We start from the raw sequence: 23741 nt of genomic DNA on the forward strand, positions 1-23741 counted from the left end.
AGGCACGGAGGGGACTGCGTTCCTTTGCAACTTCCCAGAGGTAGGAACTGTAGCAGAGAGGTTGAGAGGAGGTGGTCTGGGGTCAGGGCTTTCAATTCTGCTGTGCCGGGGACAGACCTGCGCACCCTTTCTTCCTCGGGCACCCCTTCTCAAAATTCCAGCATCTCGTCGCCTCTGCGGATTTCAGATTTGGATGTAAGTGCTCCAGCTTGGCTAAATCACTAGCTCCGCTGTCTTGAGGCGGCTCCTGCCTTCTTCCCTCCCTCCCACCGGGTTTTATCTTCACCTGCCAAGTCCGATCTCCTAGCGCGGCTCTGAGCTGTGACTGCCTTTTGAGGCCATGCTTCTCCTTGGTTGCAAGGAGAACCGACAGATGCGTGATGGCTGTCGTGGACACAAGTGGGGAAAGAGGCCTGCGCATTGCCTTTCACTGGCCATCCTTGGGGCTGCATACTGGCCAGGCGTCTTTGGGAGAGTAGCAGGTCCACGCGGTCCTGGCTGTCTGGAGGGGCACCGCCCAGAGGCCTCTTTTACTCTCTAGTATGAGGACTGGAAACCATGACTCCTGGACCCAACGGAGTTTGCCACCTGATTTTGTATAGCCCACAAGCCAAGACTATTCTTTTTCTTTCTTTTTTTTTTTAAAGATTTTATTTGTTTCTTTGAGAGAGAGTACACATGAGCAGAGGGAGGGGCAGAGAGAGAGGGAGAAGCAGGCTCCCCACTGAGCAGGGAGCCCGATGCGGGGCTCGATCCCAGGACCCTGGGATCATGACCCGAGCCAAAGGCAGAGGCTTCACTGAGCCCCCCCAGGCGCCCTTAATAGATAGTTCAAGAGCAGTTCCAGGAGGGTGGGCGTTTTGGAATGGGGTTCCGTCGATGCTTGTGGGGCCCATGGGAGAGATGCAGGGAAGACATGGCGGCCGGGTCCGTGCTTGAGAACCAGCTTTCCCGGGAGAGGAACGTCTGCCAGGCTCCGTGCTGTAAATACCCTCCACGGGGCCACTCTCCAGCTGCCCGTGGATTAAAGTCACGGAGTGGGAGTTTGGGAAGCGATGCGCTGCGCCAGCCCTTAGGGGCCCTGTGGGCAGGGGCAGGGCCCAGCGTCCGGGGCTGCAGGGTCGGCACCCGCCCCTGTTTCTGGGAGTTGCCCCACCAGCCTCTACGTCTGGATTCACTGGGGTTCCAGCTGACATCTCATCTGCCTACCGCCGCTAACTGCTGCATATAAAAAAGGTAGCTAACAAATCAGATCTTGTCACCCCCCCAACACGCACACGCCCTACACACGTGCACACACCACTGCCACCCAGTGCACAGCTGCCGTGGCTCCCCGTTCCCTCCGACCCGAAGCTGCCATTCGTCGTCGGCAAGTCCTCCGAGGCTCAACAGGTGCCCCGCCTGCCTTCCCACGTCCTCCCTCCACGACCACACAGGCGACAGTCGCTAGCCACCCCTCCCGCCCAGTCCTTAGCTGTGGGCTGGGAGCAGGGCTGAGCCTTCCAGGGGATGGTGGCCTCTTTAATCCTGAAACAGCTCCTCCAGGAACACACGGGCCCTATCCCCACCTGACAGATACGGAGACTTCCCCCCATTGCCGGAACGTCCTGCATGTTTTCCTGGGTCCCGGCATGACTTCCGGCCCTTCTCCAACCCGAGGGTCCCTCTCTGGCAGGGTCCGCGTGTCCTGGGCCTGGCACTGTGCCTGCTGTTAGGAACCATGATGAGGGAGGAAAGGAAACGGGAATTTGTTTAATGGTGAACACGGCAGGACACAGCCCTGTAGCCCCCGGGCCCATCTGCCCATCCCGGGATCAGCTGTCATTGGCCACGTCGCACAGCATGGGGGACGTCCCCGCTCACGGGGGCACCCGGGGAGAGTAAGGGAGTCACCTGTAAACATTTGCAAACATCCCGAGAGGAATTAACTGGTGGATGGCTGATCATTTCCTTCTTGAACTTGAACTGGCTTGGTCCTTGCCTAAAAAGCGGAAGCATTCTTTCTGGCAGAGGGGCCAGTCTTGAGAAACAGGAGAGTGGGTCTGATACTTGAGGTTCTTACTTGTCTGTGCCCACATTCCCGAACTCTTCTCAGGGACGGCGTTTGAAACACAGTTGCATGTCTGAGGATATACACACAGGTGCGTGTGTGCGCGTGTGTGTGCCTGTGTGCATGTATACGCGTGCGCACACAGACTTCTTGTCTCTTTCCCAGGCTTGATCATGCTCACCGGCTGGCTGCAGGGCAAGCCGCTCCTCAGCATGTTCACGATCGGGGTCAGGTAAGGGCGCTGCGCCGGCCTGCTCTCGCCAGGGCGGCGGGGAAGGTGGGCAGGTGGGGGAGCGGGACCCCGGCCCGGGGTTCGTCGGGAGCCAAATCAGAGTTTGCGGGCTGGCGGGGAAAGTACGTGCGAACGGGTCACGTGAACGTTGATCAAATCACAACTCACAGTCAAGGCTACGAAGGAAGCGACTGCAGGGAGTGAGAGGTGGGAAGAGCCCCGTCCCCGGAAGGTGGCCATGGAGGGGGCTCCGCGCGGCGGGAGCGGAGACGAGGCGGGGCCTGCTGGAGAAGCCGGGAGCGTGCCACCATGGCGGGCGGTGGAGCTGAGCTGTGGGCATCTGGGGACACCAGGAGAGACTGGCCGGGCTCCATGAGCACAGCCACACAGTGGAGTTCGCTAGGGGACACATAGCAAGCCAGTGAGGGCCCCTTTCCTCCTGATTCTAAATAACGCATCAGAGCCCTCCAGACGGCATGCTGGACCGTCACTCCTATTCTTTTGGAAATGCGTTGCCCATTCTTGACGTAGACACAGGAGCTAACAGGGCTGTGAGCCCTAGCCGGCTGCAGCCCACAGAGGGCTCGGGGGCGTGGGCAGCTGGCTGCGCGGTGGAGTGTGGGGTTCGAGGCCAGGACAGGCATCCTGGAAGAGTGGGTCGTTGTAGATGAGCCGTTCCGGACATCAGCCTGAGGACGGAAGGGTCCCGGGGAAAGCTTGTTCAGCAGCAGTCGCTGGTGCCCTGCCTTGGCGGGTCTGGGGTGGGCGCTGACATTCTGCATTCTGGACAAGCCCCCTGGGGTGCTGTTGTCGCTCTAAGTGGTGACCCAGTTGGGGCTCCCGCAGAGGCAGGGCCAGGGAAGAAGGCTGAGCCCCTGACAGGAGTACTCAGGTGACTTAGCCTTCAGAGGCAGGTGTGGTGGCAGAGGAGCCTGAGCCCTTGCGGGGGGGAGCGGGGGACGACTCCCAGAACAACAACACTGGGAAGCTGTGACACCTAAGAACCTCCCCCAAGGTTCTTGGGCTCAAGAACCTTGTGTCCTTCTTGGGCGCATTCCGTCCCCATCTTAGAAACCGTGGGAACTTCTATGAGTCAAGACAACTACCTAGTATTTCCAAGTAAATAACGGAAAAGGCGCCCGTCCTGCCCGCCCTCCCCAGGGCCATCTGCTGGTCCCTCCTGGTTCCCGGTCTCCACGCCCCGCCCCCTCACTTCTCCCACTAGATCCGCGGTGGGCTGGCCATTCAGAGGAAATTTCCTCTGTCTGTTTCCCTTGTGACTTTGAAAAGATGAAGATTCTTAGTGGCGTCAGCTGCTCAAAGTCCCTGGGTCAGAAGGTAGAAACAGCTAGAGAGCTAGTGAGGAAGAGATTCTGGAAAAGAAATAACACGAGAATTGTTCTTTCAAACACTTTATCCTAATTCCCTCTGCCTCAGGTGACATCCGAGATGATCCAAAGTATACGCGCTTTTCCGGGTCCGTGCTAATCTTTATTAGTTTGTGGATTAATTTTTTATTATTATGCAAGCATCCAAGTAGACGCAGGAAGGCCCTGCCCACACCATATGGGGGGAAGGTCCTTGTCCCAGCCCTCTGCAAATGTTTGCTCAGCCAGTCTTGCCCGCCTGTGCCATAAAACCTAGGAAGCCTTCTTGCTGTCCCCATAGAAACTGGGCACAGTCCCTTGACCAAATTCAGTAATCTTGGTTCAAAAACTTGCCCTTGAATGCTCCATTGTTTCTGGAGAAGAGGGCCACCGTTCACATACCGTGTTTCTTTGATTCTAAGATGCGCTTTCTTTTTTCACACTTTAACGTCTCTGAGGTCAGACTGCTTCTTACAAACGAGGAGATAAGAGAGCACCATGTGCCTAATTAATTGGCAGCATTTTTCACTTTCTGAGCAGTGTACAGATAAGGGTGCCTTGACCATCCGCATGTCTTAGCTTTTATGAAGTAGGACAGCCACGTGGGACGCGGCCAGGCTTTCTGACGCTGACACAAGCCCATGGAGCGCTCACCATGCACGGACGGGGCCGTCGCGGCTCAGCCCCTGGCTGTATGTGCGTGGGCGTTTCTCGTGTTTTTGTGCTTTGCAGATCTTGCATTTTTCACAACATCAAGGTCTGTAGTACACTTCTGTTGAGCACATCCACTGGGCCATTTTCCCCAAGAGAATTAGGTCATTTCACATCACTGTGTCGTATTTTGGTAACTCTCATAATATCGGAAAGTTTCTCATTGTTATTTTTTTATGGTGACCCGTGATCAGTGACAGGGTGTACTGACAGCCCGGTTGATCGTCAGCATTTTTTAGCAATGAAGTATTTCTAAGTTAGATGACACATGTTGGGTTTTTTTTTTTTTTTTTAATTTTACTTATTTATTTGACAGAGATTACAAGTAGGCAGAGAGAGAGAGAGGAGGAAGCAGGCTCCCTGCTGAGCAGAGAACCCGATGCGGGGCTCGATCCCAGGACCCTGAGATCATGACCTGAGCCGAAGGCAGCGGCTTAACCCACTGAGCCACCCAGGCTCCCACACACGTTGGGTTTTTAGACACGGCGGTCTTGCACACTTGATAGAGGGCAGTACCGTGTAAACATAACGTTTATGTGCACTGGGGACCAGAAGTTTCGTTCACTTGCTTTGTTGGGATGGTCGTTTTATGGCAGGGGCTGGAACTGAACCCGTGGAGCCAGGGGTGTGCCTGAACTCACTGTTCCCTGTTTGTCCAGCAAATATTTGCTGAGTGCCTGCCGGGCTTTGCTGGATGTCCTGGTGCAGAGGGTGAGCCGTGGTGGCTGTGGCTGGTGACGCTCCCCCACGGCTCTGCACCGAGGCACCAAACCTCTCCAGTCTGGCCCCAAACCTCTTCTGCCTCCCCCACTGGCCCAACGTCTGTTGGGAGCCCCACACCAGCCCTTTGACTCATCCACGCCTGCGGGTGTGGATTGGGGAACCAGTCTACCATGAAGTTCTGGAGCCAGATTTGAGGCAAAAAGAACCCCTCCTTAACGTCCCGTCATCTGTCGACACACTGCCCACGAGAAGGGAGCCACCCTCTTTACCCCCGTTCAAAGTCCCGAGAGAGAATCTCACTGGTCCGGCTGGGGTCACGTGTTCTCTTCTGAGCCAGTCAGCCCTGGCAATGGGAGGGTGTGGTCTCACGGTACAGAAAGACTTGGAGGAATAATAATGAACAGGCACCCAAACAGCTTTGCTACAATAGTCAAAGGCACAGCTTTGTCACCACCTCCTTCAACCTTGATTTCCTTGTCTGGCTCCCTTACCAGGAAGTGTCCAAACAACTAGACCAGTGAAAAGTGAAATTCAGGGGACTCAGAGAGGACCTCTTGAACCAAAAAATTCCACTTCCCACTTACTAATTCTGGAAATTCCTTTCAAAGGATCCAAAGACCTTTCTCCTTAATAAATGACAGTAATTTAAGTGCACAAGTGCTTAAAGGGGCAAAACAACTGAGAGGCTAATTCATGCTAAAGTGTGGATGTCTGATAGGGGAGGCCCATTCCCAGGAGCAGGGTTTTGCCACAGGAGAACTCAGAGCCATGGATGCCGGAGGAGACCGGTGCATCATGGAATTGGGAACAGAGACCAGAGGGGGACACTGGGGACATGCCTCACTGACACTGGGGACACTGGGGACATGCCTCACTGGGTCAAACTGTTGGCGACCCCAGCTAGGATTCATGTCATCCTTCAGTGCTTATGTTAAGGGTGACCCGTCTGGCCTTTTGATCCAGCCTGGCTGTGGCTGCCATTCCCGAGGGTCTGCCCATTGTTGTCACAGTTACACTGGTCCTGGGAGTGCTGCGGATGGCCAAGAAGCGTGTCATCGTGAAGAAGTTACCCATCGTGGAGACGCTGGGTGAGGAACTCCACTGGCTGGGATCTTGTATATGGGATGGAAGGGGTAGCGGTTCGGCCCTGGTGTTTGACCTGGGGTTGTCTTGTGCTAGGTTGCTGCAATGTCATCTGTTCAGATAAGACAGGGACTCTGACCGCCAATGAGATGACCGTCACCCAGCTGGTGACATCTGATGGGCTCCATGCTGAGGTGAGCCCCGGGCCGCCGTGCACAGTGCCAAACAGACCTTTTCCTTCCTAAAAGTACACGGAACCTTCTAGGAAGCAACAAGGAAGAAACAAAGATGAGTTACTGCACAGTTTCCTTGCCACCAACGGCAGCAAGCACTATGACCGAGTTAAGGGAGCCAGCTTTATTTTGGGCCATTGTCTGGTAATAATAAGCTCATTATGTACTGCAGATGCAAAGAAACATTTGCCCGTAACTGCCTGCGATAAATGGACCATGATGGTCCCTTTTGGGTTTTTCCAGTCTCTCCCCTGTGGCTCTGGCACAGTTGTAAGCTCCCTGAACATGCCGTTTTGTGTCCTGCAGAACATGCAGGCAAAGGTGTCCGCAGAGTTCGGCTGGCTGGCTGCCACGCCCTTCGGTTTACCTGTCGTCTGTCATGGCTCCCTGGGTGCCCCGCGTCCCAGGGCCACGGGGTCCTGTCAGATCTCGGGGGCTGCAAAGGCTTATGTATCCCCCTCTGGCTGCCAGGGCAGGTTGGCCGCCCTCTGTTGGTGCACGTGCTGGGGACAGCTTCATGCCTGACGTCTTGTTTGTGCGTAGGATTCTGTCCCTGGGGTGGGTCTCCCAGGAGAGAGATGATGGGACAATTGGTGGGGGGGTCTTACCACACACGGTGACATCGTCCCTGTGGCCTCACCCTGCAGGTCAGCGGAGTTGGATATAACGGCGACGGCTCCGTCCGTCTCTTACCCTCAAAGGAAGTCCTGACGCGGTTCAGCAACGTCTCGGTGGGGAGGTTAGTGGAGGTGAGTGTCAGCGACCCCGCGGCGGTAACACGCCGTGAAGAGGAGCAGACGGGAGAGGGCCACCTGGGTCTGGGTGACTCCGGGGCCACTCCAGGGGACAGGTGTCCCAGTAACAGGTGAGGACGTGAGGGGAGCAGCGAGCTAGAGCCTCTGTCCTCCTCCCGGCCTGCGGGAGGGGCTTCCCTGGGACGCCTGCCTGGAGAAGGTGCCCACCCAGGGTGCGACAGCGAGCCCGGGCTCGTCGCTCATCAGAACAGTATCAGCCGCCTCGTGCCCGCATGCCCATGCCGGGTGCCCTCCGGCCTGAATCCAGACGCGGTCTCGGCTTGGCTCGGTCTCGCAGTGAGGGAGGGGCCGGGATCCGCCCTCCGCGCTCTCTTTGTGTTTATTTCCAGTTTTTTTTTTTTTTTTTTTAATCATTTTTGGTTGAAACATCAAGTTCTGCAGCACAGATTTCACCCCCTTGAAATGTAGGGTCAGTGGTTTTGGTCCCTTCTCGAAGTTCGCAGCCACCGCTGCGTCTAATTTCAGGACACTTCGTCACACACACACACCCCCCCCAGACACCCGTCCCCGTCCGACTCCCTGTCCCCGTGATAGCGCCTTACGACCCGCCCCCAGCGTTCAGTGAAGATTGACAGCGGAAGGGTGGGGACTCTGATGTATTTTGAAGAGTAAACCCTGTCCCTTGCCCCCAGGTCAGCCCCGCCCCCAAAATGGGTCCAGCCTTCAGCGTGTGACTGAGCCCAGGACCCCAAGGGGTACCAGGTCCCAATCCGAACTACAGACATTCCTTTCAGGCAGGCTGCGTGGCCAACAACGCCGTCATCAGAAAGAACGCGGTGATGGGACAGCCCACGGAAGGCGCCCTGATCGCGCTGGCCATGAAGGTAGGGGCCCTGACCGTCTGCGCCGCGAGTTCTTGCACTTGGGGCTGAACTAGAGACAGAATTCTAGCTCATGTCTGAGCAGATGAGGAATGGGGAAGCTTAGTGGTAACAGGAGAGAGTGGCCCCAAACGTCCTCAGGCAGTCACTGACATGCCCTGTGGCTCTGGAACATTCTCTGGGCCACCCTTCCTGGCAATCCCTGTGCCCCATGGCTCAGACCCCAGGGAGGTGCTGGGGGGACAGACAGGAGTGCAAGGCACCTCTTGGGCCCCAAGCCCCCCTCCAGGAAGACCCCTTCCGATGAGTGCCTGACTGATTGCAGGGCTCCGAGGTCAGACCCCGGGTCTGCGACTCGGCAGAAATGCCCCCATGGAGCGCCCAGTGCCTCGGGCAGAACGGCTGTCCCCGCTGCCGAAGGGGTGGGCAGTGCGGCGGGACACCAGAAACTGTCCCCAAAGACCAAGCTGGTTCTGTCCCTGAGTGAGAGAAACGAGACCTTTCTTCTCCCAATGGGACATTTCATTTGAAAGCAAGTGGCCCTTCCCTGTGAGCGCAGTGCTTGGATTCTCCCCTGCAGGTCACGGCCCAAATCATGACTAATTTAAGGGGCCGGAGCTTTGCATAGAGACGCGTTTAGCATGACTCACCGGAAGCCCGTGTGTTACCCTCCTAGATGGACTTGAGTGATATTAAAGATTCATACGTGAGAAAAAAAGAGATTCCGTTCAGTTCGGAGCAGAAATGGATGGCAGCACAATGCAGCCCCAAGAACGAGGTGAGTTGGCTTCTCTGCCCCTGCCCGCCCGCCCTCCCGCACCCCAAAGAAAGGAGAATGGAGGCGCCAGGGAGAGAGTTGAAGCTCCCAGCTTCCACCAAGTCTGAAATCCGTGACTGGTGACTGCAAGTAGAGCTTTATCGTGGGCTCTCCGAGATCTTTTCCTAGAACAGTAGTTCTCCAAGTGGGGGGTCCTGGGCCACCAGGATCCCCTGGGAATTCGTGTAAAATGCAGATTCTCAGGATCCACCCAGAACCTTAGAGTCAGAAGTATCAGGCGTGCAGGGCACCCTGGGTGGTCCCCAGGTTGAGCGTTTGACTCTGGGTTTTGGCTCAGATCGTGATCTCAAGGTCATGAGATCGAGCCCCCGTGTTGGGCTCTGAGCCCCCGTGGCGTCTGCTTGAGATTCTTTCCCTCCCTCTCCATCCCCCTCTGCACCTGCCCAAGCTCGCAATCTACACACACACACACACACACACACACACACACTCACTCTCTCTCTCTTTAAAAAGAAGATCGGGTGTAGAGCCAGGAACCTGTGTTTGCGGGGCATTTGGACGAATGCTCCCACTGCTAATAGTGACCCCCTTGCTAACTTGGGGGTCCTTTTCCACACCCTGGTGCTGAGTTCTTTACAGGTACAAGCACCTTTGATCATCACCAGGTAGGGACAGTCTTCCTTCCGGAAGGGGGATCAGGAGGTGCGTCCCAGCACCCAGCATGGTCGGCATCACATGTGTGCACATGGACGTGCGTGTGTGCGTCCCTGCTCTGAGTGACCTGAACATCCACCCCATGCTCTCCCGGCATGGGGACGACAGCCGGCTTCTTTTTCCCCTTTTTTTCTTTTTTAACCTTCTGCAGCTTTTCAGATTTTCAGATAAAAGGCTTTGGGATCTGTTTTTCCCCCCAAGTTTCCAGTATCATCTTCCACCTTTTTCTCCAGCCCTTTACGCTTCTCCTGCACTTTCCAGAACCTTCACATCTTGCTCTTGGGAGACTCCTCTGTTGTTCACGGTGGGGGCGGCATGGCCAGCGCATTCCAGGCCTTTGCTGTGAGCAGACGGGCACGTGACTCCTTCCCGATTAAAAAGGGTTACAGATTTTTTAAATGCTTTAATGCCTTCAAATCTTCTTTTTTCTCCCCAAAGACAATGGTATTATAATCTCATTGAAATAAATGAAGGAAATGTGACTTTAAAAAATGAGAGGTCCTTACACTTCTGCTCCTCTCTCCTGACCCGTCACCCCCCCAGCAGTCCGGGATGGAATGTTCCAGGTCCTAAAAGGGCACACAGCACCATAAGGGTGCTGACCCCAGGTCATGCTGGAGATCGTGTTTGTAATTTGCTGTTTCCCCCCTACGGTGAGGTCTCAGACAGCTTCCCGTATCCGTTCACGAGAGCTCTTTCCGGCCCGGCCTCGGCATGCAGGCTCTGTGCCCACGCGGGGGACAGAGTCACCCACAGTGGCACCGCGCCTTCTGCGCCGAGCTACCATCCACGGCAGCCAGAGCTGAAGTCCGCAGAGGACGGTTGGGGTTTGTTCGGGTCCCTTTAGTGAGCCCCGTGCGGCAGCGAACAGAGCAGGAACCACACCCGCCGTTGAGCAGAGACACCAGCGCGCAGTCCCCGACGCAGGGGTGTGACGGTGCCTGGGCTACGAGCAGTTCACGAAATGCCCGGGATGCCGTCCTGACATCGGCAGGGGACGTCAGAGAGGCGGGTGCGGGTCAAAGATCCGCCTGGATCCTGCCGCGGGCGGGTGGTGTCCCGTGGCCAGTCCTGTGCTGCGCCGGTGAGCAGGGTGCTCCGCGAGGAACAGCCCCGCCGGCAGCCTCTCCGTGGGCACGAGGGGCCGGTCACCGAGAGCCGAGGCATCCGATGACAGGGGCTTTCTTTTCTTTCCCCAGGACCAGGAGGACATTTACTTCATGAAGGGGGCCTTGGAAGAGGTGGTGAACTCCTGCAGCACGTACAACCACGGCGGCCTCCCTCTGCCGCTGACCCCCCAGCAGCGGGTCTTCTACCGGCAGCAGGAGGAGGAGATGGGCACCCTCGGCCTGCGCGGTCAGTACCTCAGTCCCCAGCCCCGAGATTTCAGTTCAAGGGCGACACGGACCTTTCGCGTGCACTAACCACTGGCCCACTAAGGCAGGGTTCTTGGTAAGGGGAGGGAGCAGGACGTCGGGCGGTGCGTGCCGGGAGTGAAGCAAGCGAGGAGCGAATGGGCCGATGTGAAACGGGCCAGCGGCTCTCACAGGCCCCGCTCCAGAGCACTGGTGCTCAGGAGTCCAGGCCAGGGAGAGCCAGCAGCCGGAGCCTGTCACCCGCAGTGCCCTCCTGCACATGTCCTGCCCCTGCAGCCGCTCCCCGAAAAGGGCCGACAGCGAGAGCAGAGACCAGAAGAGCTGCTGGGATGTGCCGCGGCACCCCCGCTCACGGCTCTCCTTCCGGCCTCTCGCACTGGGGCACTGGGGCGAGGCTGGGCTGGATGCCCCCAGCGGACAAAAGTCACTTTCTGCGGGTCAGGTTGTCTCTGTTTCTGTCTCGGGGCCAGCAGTGCACAACTGCTGCCCCGCGTGGGCCAGCCGAGCGTGGGGGAGCCCCGCACAGGCGAGGCGGATCTGGGACGCAGAGGAGCCGGGCTGACGGGGGACTTCATGGTCCCCTTGGCCCCCCGTGGACCTTCTGTGCCTCTTGGTCTCTCCTCAGTGCTGGCCCTGGCTTCTGGGCCCGAGCTGGGGAGCCTGACTTTTCTGGGGCTCGTCGGCATCATCGACCCTCCGAGGGCTGGCGTGAAAGAGGCTGTGCGTTTGCTCTGCCAGTCGGGCGTGTCGGTGAAGATGATCACGGGCGACGGGCTGGAGACCGCCTCCGCCATAGGTCAGTGGGCCGGGCAGGGGCGTGTCCGGTTGGCGCACAGTGACCGTGAGCTTCGAGGACCAGCGCTCCACCTTCAGAGGACTGGCCCTAAAACGTGGGCCGGTCCTCTGAAGGGGAGAGCCTTTGTGTCCACTGTCAACGTCCTGCAGCCCGGGGGCTTTCGTCCTCGAGCTTACGTCCTCACCCAGGCAGCGTCATTCCTGTGTTCACTTCTGGGGTGGCTTCTGCCACCAGCCATGAGCCCTTGGCAAGTCACTGAGCCACTGACCTCCAGGCTCTTTGCCTGCAGAGGGCCAGCCACACCCTTCCTGTCACTACACTTGCTGCTGGAATGAGGGTCACACCTTGCTGTGCTCCCCGCTCGGTCTCAAGGCCCCCAGCCTGTGAAAAGATCAGAGTCCAGAATCAGACAAAACCACATCTGGTTCCAGCATCACGCATCGCCCACTCCGCAACCTTGGGGAAGCCCCTACCCTCCCTTTCCTTGGCTTTAAAGCGGGGAGCACAAGCCCTCTGTTGCCGGTTAATTCCGTGTGACACGGCATGTGTGTGGTGGGCGGCAGCCATCACTCTGTGTGGCCCAGGCAGGGATGGGGGTCAGGCAGGTGCCTACGGGGTGGCGGGGGGGAGGGCACGGGAACAGCCTCAGGCTTGGGAGGCAGCGCTCAGACAGCTTCTCCGCCCCCGCAGGAAGGAACATTGGCCTGTGCAACGGGAAGCTGAAGGCCATGTCCGGGGCCGAGGTGGAGAATATGGAGCAGGAAGAGCTGGCTGACTGCGTCGGGAAGGTGCGGTCCTCCCGGGGGAGGGGGGGTCTCGCTGGGGGGAGGAGGGAGAGTTTTAGCTCCAAGGTCACGGACTCTCTGCTCTTCTGTGCCTCGTACCCAGGTGTCTGTCTTCTTCAGGACCAGCCCGAAGCACAAGCTCAAAATCATAAAGGTGAGCTGGGAGCCTCGTGGGTCCGTCAGGGCCAGTCCAGGACGGTGGCAGGGGCTCTGCTCCGGGTGGTCCAGGGCCCAAGCTGGCGGGAGCCTCGGCGGTCCCCAAACCGGGCTGGAGCACAGGGGGGACCTTGGCCACGTACACCAAAAACAGGAGCCGGAACGGGGTGGTGCAGAGAGAAAGGAAAAGCAGCTGGTCTCTGTTAGCCGAGCGATCTTTGGCCTTATTCTTGTTAGTTACCTCCAGGCCTCAGTTTCCCCATCTGTAAACGGGGGGGAGGGGGTCGTATGAATGACATCAGCTGGTAACAAGGCCGGTGAGAGGAACAGAGGGGCCAGGCCGTGGAGCGCCCAGCACAGTGCCCGGCCCGCAGCGGGTGCCCAGCAGAGCGGACACGGTCTCCTGCCCGCGCAGGGAGGGCGCCCCCACCGCAGCCCTGGCCTCCCGCATGTGCGCATCCGAAGATGTGCTCTGTGGCCTGGGCTGTTTGATCCTCGATGCTCTTGATGGGGGGGGCGGGTGTAGTTCTAGGGAGCAAGTCTGCACGCGTGGTATTCCTAAGAGCAAACATGAAGACTTACTGGCTGCCACGTGGTTTCAGGGGAAAGCGGTGGACCCATCTTTGTTAGTGGAGAGGGAGCCCGACACCGGCCGTCGCAGTGTGGCTCTCACAGAGGAGGGACGGTTGTCCCCACTCTGCAGATGGAGAAGCTGAGTCTGAGAGGTTCGGGGCCTGCCGAGCTCCCGCAGTGCCAGCTCCCCAGGGTGCCGGCATGTCTGGGACTCAGAGTCCGGCCAGCTGACTCCAGAGGGGGCCTCTGCTGTTGGCCATGCAGAGGGAGAGGCAGAGCATCCAAAGGGAAGGGAGGTTCTGGAAGGGCTGCAGCCTCCACTTGCCTCTTTTTTCCAAAGGCTTTGCAGGAATGCGGGGCGATCGTGGCCATGACAGGGGACGGGGTGAATGACGCTGTCGCCCTCAAGTCTGCGGACATCGGGATCGCCATGGGGCAGACGGGGACAGACGTTAGCAAAGAGGCCGCCAACATGGTCCTGGTGAACGATGACTTCTCAGCCATCATGTGAGTTGTCCGCAGGTGGGGACAGAAACGCATGGCGTAACCAGCTGCCCACCCCGGGGCTCCGTCGTGCCAGGGAGATGGGTGTCCGGGCTCACACAGCACCCGGGGCTGGGGGTGCTGCAGACACAGGCGAGCGAACCCTTTTGTAGCCCGAGGGTGCAGCGGAGGGAAAGCCAGGACCAGGCGCTCGCAGACAGAGGCGCGTGCCCGTGTGGTCGCTGCCGCACCGTTTGGGGGAAATCCTAGACCGCCCTGGCTGCCAATAGCGAGAGCGGGAGCACACGGAGGCCAGACCCGGAGATGCTCACCCCGTAGAGCTCAATGTGGGGTTTGAGTCTGGGGTCGTGCTCGTGCGGACATGGACGCCTCAGGCGCGCAGGAGCTCCGGCTGCCAGATGGCCGAGCACCTGTTTTCTTCACCTTTTTTTGTTTCCTTAAAAACAGTTGCCTGCCCTCTAGATCTAATTTTGATTTGTTCTAATGAAGTTTTCCCTTCTAAGTAAACTGAAGTCACTGGGGGCGGGAGAAAATACCACGGATCTGAACAAAGACTGAAGTTGGCTGTGATTTCGGACTTTGCAGAAGGATCTTTTCTTTACAAACGGATTCTCCGCAGCAGTCCTCAGTGTCCTTCCCCCGTGGTGCAGGGGCGGGGGGGTGGGAGGTCACAAGATGCAGTTAATAAGTAAAGCTGTCATTTTAACTTTTGCAAAAAACTTTAGTAGAAAAAAAGATTGGGCAGTTTTCTGCATTCATGCCTCGAGATCGTTTTTTTAAAGGACTTCTGCAGAGTTTTCTAGATGACTTTTCAGCTTCCCAATTCTCCCCCTGGCCACGCCCCAGCAGCTCAGGAGCAGGTCTGGGTTTGGTTGGTTTTGCTGTGCCTCTTGTGGGACTCCCCGAGGTGGGTTTGTTGCTTCAAGAGTCCCAAGCTCCAGGTGGGCGGGAGAGTAAGCCGGTTTGGGGGCAGAAGGGGGCATCGCGGCTCACGGTCCAGTCCCCAGCGCCTGCTGGTGCCAACAGGACATCGTTGTCCTGCGCGGGCATGGCCTCGAGCAGCGCAACAGGAAGGGGCACCCGAGCATGAGGCCATCCCCGCTGACACCACCGTGAATAAATGCTCTCTCTCTCGCAGGAGTGCAGTGGAGGAAGGCAAAGGGATTTTTCACAACATCAAAAACTTCGTCCGGTTCCAGCTGAGCACGTAAGTCAAGGCCCGCAGCTCCCAGTGGCAGCAGGTGCTGCGCACGCATCTGGCGAGCCATCGACCTGCCCGCATGTGTCCCCGCAGGAGCATCTCGGCCTTGAGCCTCATCACTCTGTCCACCGTGTGCAACCTGCCCAGCCCCCTCAACGCCATGCAGATCCTGTGGATCAACATCATCATGGACGGGCCACCGGCACAGAGGTGAGGCACCAGGTGGGCGGCCAGAACTGCACCCCGGAGTGTGGGTGCAGCCACTGTCCCCAGGAGTCCCAGAGAAGCTGACTGCGGTGCAGGGGAGGAAGCATCTGTCTGGGCAGCCAGGGTCCGTGAGGGATGCTCCTGCGCAGCGCCAAGGCTCTGTGCCTCTCGTGAGGTCACCACCTCCAAGAAGTCCTCCCTGATTACCCTAACAGCAGCCTCCTGGCTCTCAGTCACTGTACCCTGCTTTGTTTTTCCCCGGAGGAGAAAATATACATGTACGTCCTTGTTCTTGCTCATCTGATTCCGATCCAGCTCCCCTTGGACAAGGTTTGTGCTGCTCTGTCAGTCTCCCCGGCTCCTAGGACGGACTTGGCACACAGCGGCTGGTCAGCGAGTTGCTGGCTGGCTGAGAAGGGAGCGTTAGGCGGGCTGAAAGGGGCAGAAGGACCAGCTCTGCACACAGCGTGTCGCTCCAGCGGACTGCGTCTGACACGCGCTCCGTCACCCACGCTCACTCGGCGTCACCGGTGACAGCTGCTTGGGGCAACAGCCCTACTCAGTCCCCCTGGGGCCAGCAGTGAGGGGGGCCCCCAGCCCACTTACTCCTCAGTGCCGCCCGCACTGCCTCCTGCTGGTCTAGCCCCAATACCGCTGTTTCACAGTCCCCGGGAGGCAGGGGTCCCTCCGTCACTGGGGGCTCTGCGGTGGGCAGGGCCTGGAGCCCATTTCTCCAGCCCACTGGGGCATCCCCTTGTGATGGACGTTACCTGAGCACGAGAGGGGACCTGGGGTGGTTCCAGGACCGTGGTGTGGCTGCTTCTGGTGGGGGGGGTCTTCCTTCACGGTGCTCAGGGATGGTGAAGGGAAGGGCTGCCCGTGGGGCCCAGGCTGGGGGCGGGGTCACCGTGGAAGGGGCGGGCTTGGCTGTTAGGGAAGGGACAGAGCACCTGAAGGGAGGCTCGTGTGAGCGCGGGACCGGCCCGGGCTTGGGTGGACGGCCTGGGGGGGCTGGGCCCCCCGACCCCCGACCTCTCAGCCGGTGGTGCCTGGGGAGCTGGCCAGGGGGCCTGGAAGGTTCGGGCTCCGCCTCCGATGTGCTTGTTCGGCCTCTGCCTGGCTGGCTGACGTGTCCCCTTCTCAGTGGTTTACGTCCGGGCGCCCGTGTCGTGTTCCGAGCAGCTTGGGGGTAGAGCCCGTGGACAGAGACGCCCTCCAGCAGCCGCCGCGGAACGTCAAGGACACCATCCTCAGTAGAGCCCTCATCCTCAAGACCCTGCTGTCGGCGGCCGTCATCATCAGCGGGACACTCTTTATCTTCTGGAAAGAGGTGAGGCCGGTCCTCATGGACTCACTAAGCCACTACTGGCTAAGCCGCAGATGGGGGAGACTCGGGCCGTGGGTGTGGACGGTCCCTGCCCGGCCGTGGGGCTCAGCCTCCGACGGGAGACGCGCGTATGCGTACAGGGGGCCGTCCTGGAGGGAAGGCAGGGGATCAGGACCCCACTTTGAGGGGTGGTGGGCAGGTGGAGGGACGGGAGGCCGCCCAGGCATGGGCCAGAAATGAGTTTATTCTACACGGGACCTGCGGCGGTGTTCCGTCCTGGAAACAATGGCACATTTCCTAGGAAGCAAGGACTGGATGTTTGTTCCCTGAGACGATCACTTGTGGGAACTTACCGGTCCCCTTTGGGTGCAGTGCTCTGACTGGGGAACCAGGAAGGTGCCACATGCACCAAGGGGCATGGGCCACTGGGTCCCCACAGATTCTCAGTTTTTCTGAGCCTCGCCCCCAGAGGAACAGCTTTGTTTTTCCCCAAATTCTCACCTGCCACGGAAGGTGGGAATTCTCGACTCAGGCAGCCTGTGTGCGCCCCCTGGCGGGGAAGGGGACCCAGGCCCTCCCGGACTCACACGTGATCCTGAGCACAGGGTCCCCAACAGCAGCCTCCACCGCTCCAGAGACACAGACTCCTGGGTGCCCACCAGGACTGCGGAGTCAGGCTCTAACTCGCCACACCCGCCCCCGCCCCCGCCCCCTGGCCCCCACAGGGTCATTTGCTGGACCAGGACTCTGTGCAAAGCCCAAGCAGGACGGGCTCTTCACCCCCTCCCCTGGGCAGGGGGACGTTCGGGCGCGAACATGAGTCCCTCTCACCTGCGGAGGTGTCCCGCCCAGAGGTGTCGAGGGGAGGGAGCTCTGTCTCACGTCCGAGCAGCCACACCAGAGCCAGGGCCATCCCCTGCCTTCCTCTGGGACCTTCTGCTCCGCGGGTGTGGCTGGAGCAATGTCCCCTCCATGCTGCAGGGTCACCTGCTGAGGAAGGAACATTCCCTTTATCTGTGCAAGGTTTCAGCTCGGGTGTGGGGAGCAGCCCAGGTTCCTGAGGACGGGCTGCCGGCCCCTCCAGCGGCCGGGGCTGGCTTGGGCGGGGGGCGGGTCTGAGCCACGTGTCCCCTGTAACAGCAGCTGCCTCCAGCCCAAGGGGGAGGTCCTGGTCAGTTCCCAAGAAAGCTGCTCACGGCTGCTTGTGGGGGGGTATCGGGCCCACCTGGAGCTGCTGCAGCCTCTGGCTCTTGGTGAAGGTCGAGTTCGCTGTGGGAAGCACACGGCCTTCCCGGACGCCCTCTTCCCGTGCCTGTGTTCCAGACCCCCGCAGACAAGGCCGGCACCCCACGTGCCACCACCATGACCTTCACCTGCTTTGTGTTCTTCGACCTCTTCAACGCCTTGACCTGCCGCTCTCAGGTGAGCCCCGAGCTGGGCTGTTCTCAGTGGGCTGTTCTCAGTGGCAAGCGCTGATGTGTCCTCCCCCTCCTGCAGACCAAGCTGATAGCTGAGATCGGTTTTCTCCGGAACCGCATGTTCCTGTACTCGGTGCTGGGGTCCATTCTGGGGCAGCTGGCCGTGATCTACATCCCGCCCCTGCAGAAGGTCTTCCAGACGGAGAACCTGGGCGCTCTCGGTGCGTGGCCGCGAGGACGGGTCTGCGGGGGCCAGCACCTGTCCCCGCCCCCATCTGCCTGCACACTCGGGGGCCCGAGGGGGAGGGTGATAGAATACTGAGGGAACCAGAGAAGAGGGACCTCCCCCGTGAGGACCACCGATGGCAGGAGGGGACGTGGCCTCCTGTCCCCTTGTCCCCAGGTGGGCAGCTCTGAGCACACACGGCAGAGACAGCAAGGGCGGGGGGCTGCGCCACGGTGGGCGAGTCTGGGCTCCGTGTGCCCCCACAGGCAGTGGGCCGGTGTGTCTCGGACGCCCACTCACCTCACGACAGGGAGCAAGTCGCCTAGTAGCTCCTTCTGGAAAAGACAGGAACTGAGGCCCACGGCTGTCCCCCACCTGAGCACACCTGTCCTGGCCTCCGCCCAGGCCGACCGCAGGTCCAAGCTCTCTGTTAGACGCCCAGAGTGACCTGTGCGCCTCTGCCTGCAGCTGAGGTGACTGTGAGCACAAACAGGAAGAGGGGACAGTCAGGAGGAGGAGGTTTGAGCTGTGGCTTTGACACATCCCTGGGTCAGGACATAGGTCAGAGGTGGGGGATGCGAGAGCCCTGGACCCCTTGGGCCAGACTGGGGACCGTCTGCTCGCTTTTCCCCAAAATCTAACAGCAGGGTCCATGTGGGTCCCCGCCGAGTGCCCTACAGCTACAGACAAGAAGAACTTTACTGGCTGGTCCTCCCCGCAGGGAACTAAGTCAGCTTTACCAAAGCTAAAGGCTGGGGTGTGGTTGGTGGGGCCCCGTGTTTGTGCTGAGTTATTGGCAACAGGGACCCAGGGAAGGTTCGGGCAGTAAGACACCGTGGGGACAGGGGCGGCTCTAGGGACTGACCCACTGGAACGAGTCAGGGTGGGCCGCCCGGGGAGCCCGGAGCCAGGGTTGGGGGGTCTGCCCTCAGGACGGCGGGGAGGAGGGTCAGGGTCCTCTGCCAGCTCGGGTGGGTGCCACACCCCGGCCCCAGCCCGGGACCACCTGGAAGGACCGGGCGGTCCGCGTGGAGCTGGCTCTGCCATGTGTAGGACCCCGGGCTGAAGCATGGGCTCCCAGGAAGGGAAGGGTCTGGTCCTCGACTCCCCGGGTCCCCCCCGCCCCACTTCTGGGGTCCGCTGTGACTGAAGACAAAAAGGGAGGGAGAGGCGCTCCGGGCTGAGGCTCCTGTGAGCTGGCAGCGCCCCTTCGGGGCAGAGGCCCGCGGCAGGGGTTCAACCCGTGCTGACTCCTGTCTTCCTCCCCTCGCCGGCAGATTTGCTGCTTTTAACCGGTCTGGCCTCGTCTGTGTTCATCGTGTCCGAGCTCCTCAAACTCTGTGAAAAATTCTTCTGCAGAGCCAGGAAAGCCCAGACTCACCCAGATCACATCTAGGGGACCCGGCTGTGCGAAATCCTAAATCATCTCTAGTGGACGGGACTGTGGCCCTTCCCCCGGCCCCTCGCCAGAGGGCCGCTGCCAGGACACGGAGCGCCGGGCCTCTCCCTTGGCTCTGCAGCTCGGCCAGCCCGGGCCTGCGTCCGACCCCATCTCTACCCCCGGGACGGGCCCCGAGCAGAGCGCCCGGAAACAGCTCGCTATTTATTAAATCGCGGTGATTTGTATGAACCACGGCTGCCTCCAGAGTGTGTTCCCGCAGCTCCCGGGTGAGGAAGATCAGGGGTCCAGCCCCGGGGCCGGAGCATCTGGTCGCCCGAGGGCCACCACCACTCCATCACCTCAACCCTCAGGAGGGGGATCTGAGGCATTTTGTAGAGGCTGCGCCCACGCCTGGTCCACCTTCTCCCTCCGCAGCCGGACGGGGAATCTGATGCCACTTCTGGAAACCCACAAAGCCTGTTTTTCATGACCACGTCCGGGGTGACCCATGGTCCCTCTCTGAGCAGCATGAACCAGACCCATTCTTTGAAGGGGAACAGTAAAGGGCCTTTACCTCCAGCCCCGGGACCCGGAGCATCTCCCAGCTGCCTGAGGACGAGCCCCAGGACCTTTGGTAAAGACGGTGGATTGGGGAGGGCAGGAGCCAGGCAGGAAGCGGCCACGGAGGAGCAGAGCCTGTGAAAGGAGCCACAGCTGTCCCCAGCAGCCCCGCCGCCAGGTATTAGGGAGGGACACAGACCTGTCGGAAGAGGCCGGCTCACCTGCTGTAAGGGCTGCAGCTCCGGAGCGCGCCCACAGGGACTCCTTCCTTCTCGGACATCCCAGGCCTTTCTCTTAAGTCTTCAACTGGTTAGAGGAGAGTCACCACGTTCAGGAGGCCACCACCGTGATCCAGAGCCGACGAACTGTAATGTGGAGCACCCCTAAAAAATCTCACGGGAACAGCTTGACTGGTGCTTGGTCAAAGAGCTGGGCACCAGAGCCTGCCCAAATAGAGAAAAGTAACCGGCTGCCTGGGGTGGTAACGCCTGGGCCAGAGCAGGGGAGGGAGGTCAGAGTGGACCCCTGCAGCTCCCAGGCAAAGTTCAGATTCCTTAGAAGGAAGATGCACGGCCTGGGGTCACTATCCTCCCCCAACCCTGCCGTGACCCCCACTGGGGACACCAGAGCTAAATGGGGAGACGCACAGGTGCCATCCCACCGCAAAGATGATCGAGGGCGCGGCCTGGAGAGGAAGACATTCAGGCAGGGGTGATGGCCACCCAGCAGCTGCCCAGCCCTGCTAACTCCTGAGCAGGGCAGGCCGACTCTGGCCACCCCCACAGCCTGGGGCTCACCGGGGTCGGATTCAGGGGCCCCTCCCAGCACCGTGTTGCCCCTTAAATCATCAAAAAGAACCGGGGTTGACCAATGCTTGCAGTAACAGCATCAAAAGGTACTCTTAGTCTTTACTCCTATCCAGAAATCCCTCACTAACACGCCGTACAGAACAGCCCCCGGTAGACTGTCCGCGTAAAAGAGAAAACAGTAACTACTACTACCAGGGACAGGTGAGACCTTGCTACCTAAGACCCCAACTGCAGACTCTAAAGTAAAATGCATCAATCAGATCACATGCAACTGTAAGCCGTCTTTTCACCAAAATGCTGCAGACCTGAACACCTTTGAAGCAACTGAGCTTGACTCTCATTTCTAGAACACGTACCCATCAGCAGCAGAGGGACAGTGACCAAAATAAAAACAGGAAACAGCAGAAAGCAGGGGAGTCCAAGATTTTTGATTTTGGACAAAAATCATATCAAAAGCTAGTTCCTCGAAGATACCAAAAGAATGGCCAGTCTTGCTAGAGGGTTAGCCAAAGGAAAAAGACAGATGGCTCATGTTGGGAAGGACGTGGCTGATCACGACAGTTCCCTGAAGATACTCCAGCAGGAATCCTGAGACCCTCAGGCACAGAAATTCAACAGGTTAAATAAAGCAATTCCGTGAAAACCACGGAGGACTGCAACACGTTACTATGCAGTGATCTGATTAGTCCCCAGACTTCTAAGGTCAGCGACGTAGTTTAAACCGTTCCCCCAAAAAGGAAATCTTGTGACACTGGACACCAATCCAAAAGCAAGTTAATGAAGAAAACATCATCATTTCAATAAATGGCGTTGGAACACCGAGAAAGCCACCCTCGACTCAAGCCTCCTGCCTTCCACTAAAACGAACTCAAAGTGAGCCCCAGATGAAAACCCAGAAGAAAAAGAGGGAAAAAGTCTTTGGGATCTAGGATTCGGCAGAGTTCGTAGACATGACCCCGTGAGACCATCCCTAAAAGATAAGAGAAACAGTAAATCTGTCGTAGTGGAATTACTGGGTCCTGTGGTGATTCTAGTTTTAACTTTCCGAGGAACCAATGAAAATGAAAAAACACTAACTCGAAAAGGCATTTGCCCTCGTGTTTATTGCAGCATTATTTATAATGACCAAAACGCGAAAGCAGCGTCTGGTCCATCCACAGATGAGCGGACTCAGAAAATGTGGCACACATCCAAAGGAGTATCACTCAGCCAGAGAGAGAATGAGACCTTGCGCCCCGCTTTTGGGAGAGAGCGAGCACGTGTGCTCAATGGGAGGGGGTTTGGGGGGCACAGAAGGAAAGGGCGCGGGCATCTTAAGCAGCTCCTCACCCAGCACGGGCCCGATGGGGGGCTCGATCTTCCCACCCCGAGAACAAGATCTAAGCTGAAATCAAGAGTTGGGATACTTAACCAACTGAGCCACCCAGGCACCCCGAGAACATTACCCAGCTATAAAAAGAATGAGGTCTTAGGGCGCCTAGGGGGCTCAGCTGGTGAAGTGTCTGCCTCAGCTCAGGTCATGATCCCGGGATCCTGGGATCCAGCCCGTGTCCGGCTCCCTGCTCAGCGGGGGGTCTCCCTGTCCCTCCACCATACTCCTCCTCGAATAAACAAACAAAATCTCAAAAAAGGAGCTCTTGCCATCTGCAGAAACACAGACCCAGCAAGTATAACGCGAAGTGAAATAAGAGAAAGATGCCGACGGTTCTGCTCCTACGTGCACCTCAGAAACAGCAAATGAACAAGGAAAAACAGACAAACCCAAAACAGACTCTTACCTATAGAGATCACACTGACGGTTCCCAGAGGGGAGGCGGTGGGCCACGTGGGGAACAGGTGATGGGCACAAAGGCACCTACAGCAGCTGCGGAACCGACACCACGCCGCACCTTCACTGCACTTAATGATCACTGAGAAATACGTAGGATTGTTGAATCATTATATTGCACACCTGCAACTAGGAACACTAAATGATACTTGAATAAAAAATAATTCTTTCAGGGATGCCCGGGTGGCTCAGTGGGTTAAGCCTCTGCCTTTGGCTCAGGTCATGATCTCAGGGTCCTGGGATCGAGCCCCCCCATCGGGTTCTCTGCTCCACGGGGAGCCTGCTTCCCCTTCTCTCTGCCTACTTGTGATTTCTGTCAAATAAATAAATAAAATCTTTTTTAAAAATATTTTTAAAAAAAACTTAAAAAAAATCTAACACGGATCCAACAGGAAGAGGGCGGAAGTCGGCCGCCGGGCGTTCACACAGGGAGTGACATTCCGCCTTAGCCCGCAAGGGGGCGCGCCGCACACCTGGCGAAGCGGAGGAGCCGCAGCCCCCGCACCCCCCACCCCACCCCGTGCGGCCGGAGGGCAGGTGCGCGCCGCCCCGCTCGGCAGAGCCCGCGGACCCCGCGTCTGTCAGGTTCAACCCGCGCCTAGTCGGGGACCAGCATCGCCCTCGCAGGGACGCACCCCGCGGGCACAGGCGCCCGCACAGGAGCGCTGGAGGCCTCAGCAGCCCCCTCCAGCGGCGAGGCCCGGCCCGGGCACGTGGCATCCCGGGGTCTCCGGGCTGCCGCACCGAGTGACAGACCAGGAGTGACAGACCAGTCTTCCCGGTACTGACCTCCCGTCGTCTGGGTGACACCGACGGCGATTCGGGATTCGGGGCGGGCCTGCAGCGGGGCAGCAGAACGAGTTTTGGCGGCGGCGCATCAGGGCCCAGCCGTGGTAGCGGCGGTTACGGGGCTCTATACCGTGTCACCGGTGGTGCCGGAGGTCCCCAAGGCCCCCCAGGCCTGGTGATTCTCTAGACGGACTGACGGAGCGGAGGCCCCGGGGCGCTGCTCCTGGACCACGCCCAGCTCCGACCCTCGGGCGGCTCGGATCTGCACCCTTCCCGG

General features: G+C 58.9%; 1 protein-coding gene across 2 annotated transcripts in view; it reads left to right on the top strand.

Annotated features, from left to right (window-relative positions):
• ATP2C2 (ATPase secretory pathway Ca2+ transporting 2) overlaps positions 1-19726 on the top strand; it is a 57503-nt gene extending 37777 nt beyond the window's left edge. The window contains exons 11-27 of one of the 2 annotated variants that reach the window (XM_059382866.1): positions 2216-2282; positions 6047-6171; positions 6263-6360; positions 7047-7148; positions 7949-8038; positions 8712-8813; positions 10727-10883; positions 11529-11699; positions 12390-12487; positions 12588-12638; positions 13554-13720; positions 14856-14924; positions 15012-15128; positions 16308-16455; positions 17776-17874; positions 17950-18091; positions 19374-19726. In XM_059382866.1, coding sequence (XP_059238849.1) covers positions 2216-2282; positions 6047-6171; positions 6263-6360; positions 7047-7148; positions 7949-8038; positions 8712-8813; positions 10727-10883; positions 11529-11699; positions 12390-12487; positions 12588-12638; positions 13554-13720; positions 14856-14924; positions 15012-15128; positions 16308-16455; positions 17776-17874; positions 17950-18091; positions 19374-19492 — 1922 coding nt within the window. In that variant the 3' untranslated portion in view covers positions 19493-19726. Of the gene's footprint in view, positions 1-2215; positions 2283-6046; positions 6172-6262; positions 6361-7046; positions 7149-7948; positions 8039-8711; positions 8814-10726; positions 10884-11528; positions 11700-12389; positions 12488-12587; positions 12639-13553; positions 13721-14855; positions 14925-15011; positions 15129-16307; positions 16456-17711; positions 17875-17949; positions 18092-19373 lie in introns of those variants that run through there. The other variant, XM_059382867.1, reaches the window with a different exon arrangement.
• The last annotated feature ends 4015 nt before the right edge of the window (positions 19727-23741 follow it).

This window comes from Mustela nigripes, chromosome 17 (assembly GCF_022355385.1).
Source record: "Mustela nigripes isolate SB6536 chromosome 17, MUSNIG.SB6536, whole genome shotgun sequence".
Taxonomy (NCBI): Eukaryota; Metazoa; Chordata; class Mammalia; order Carnivora; family Mustelidae; genus Mustela; species Mustela nigripes.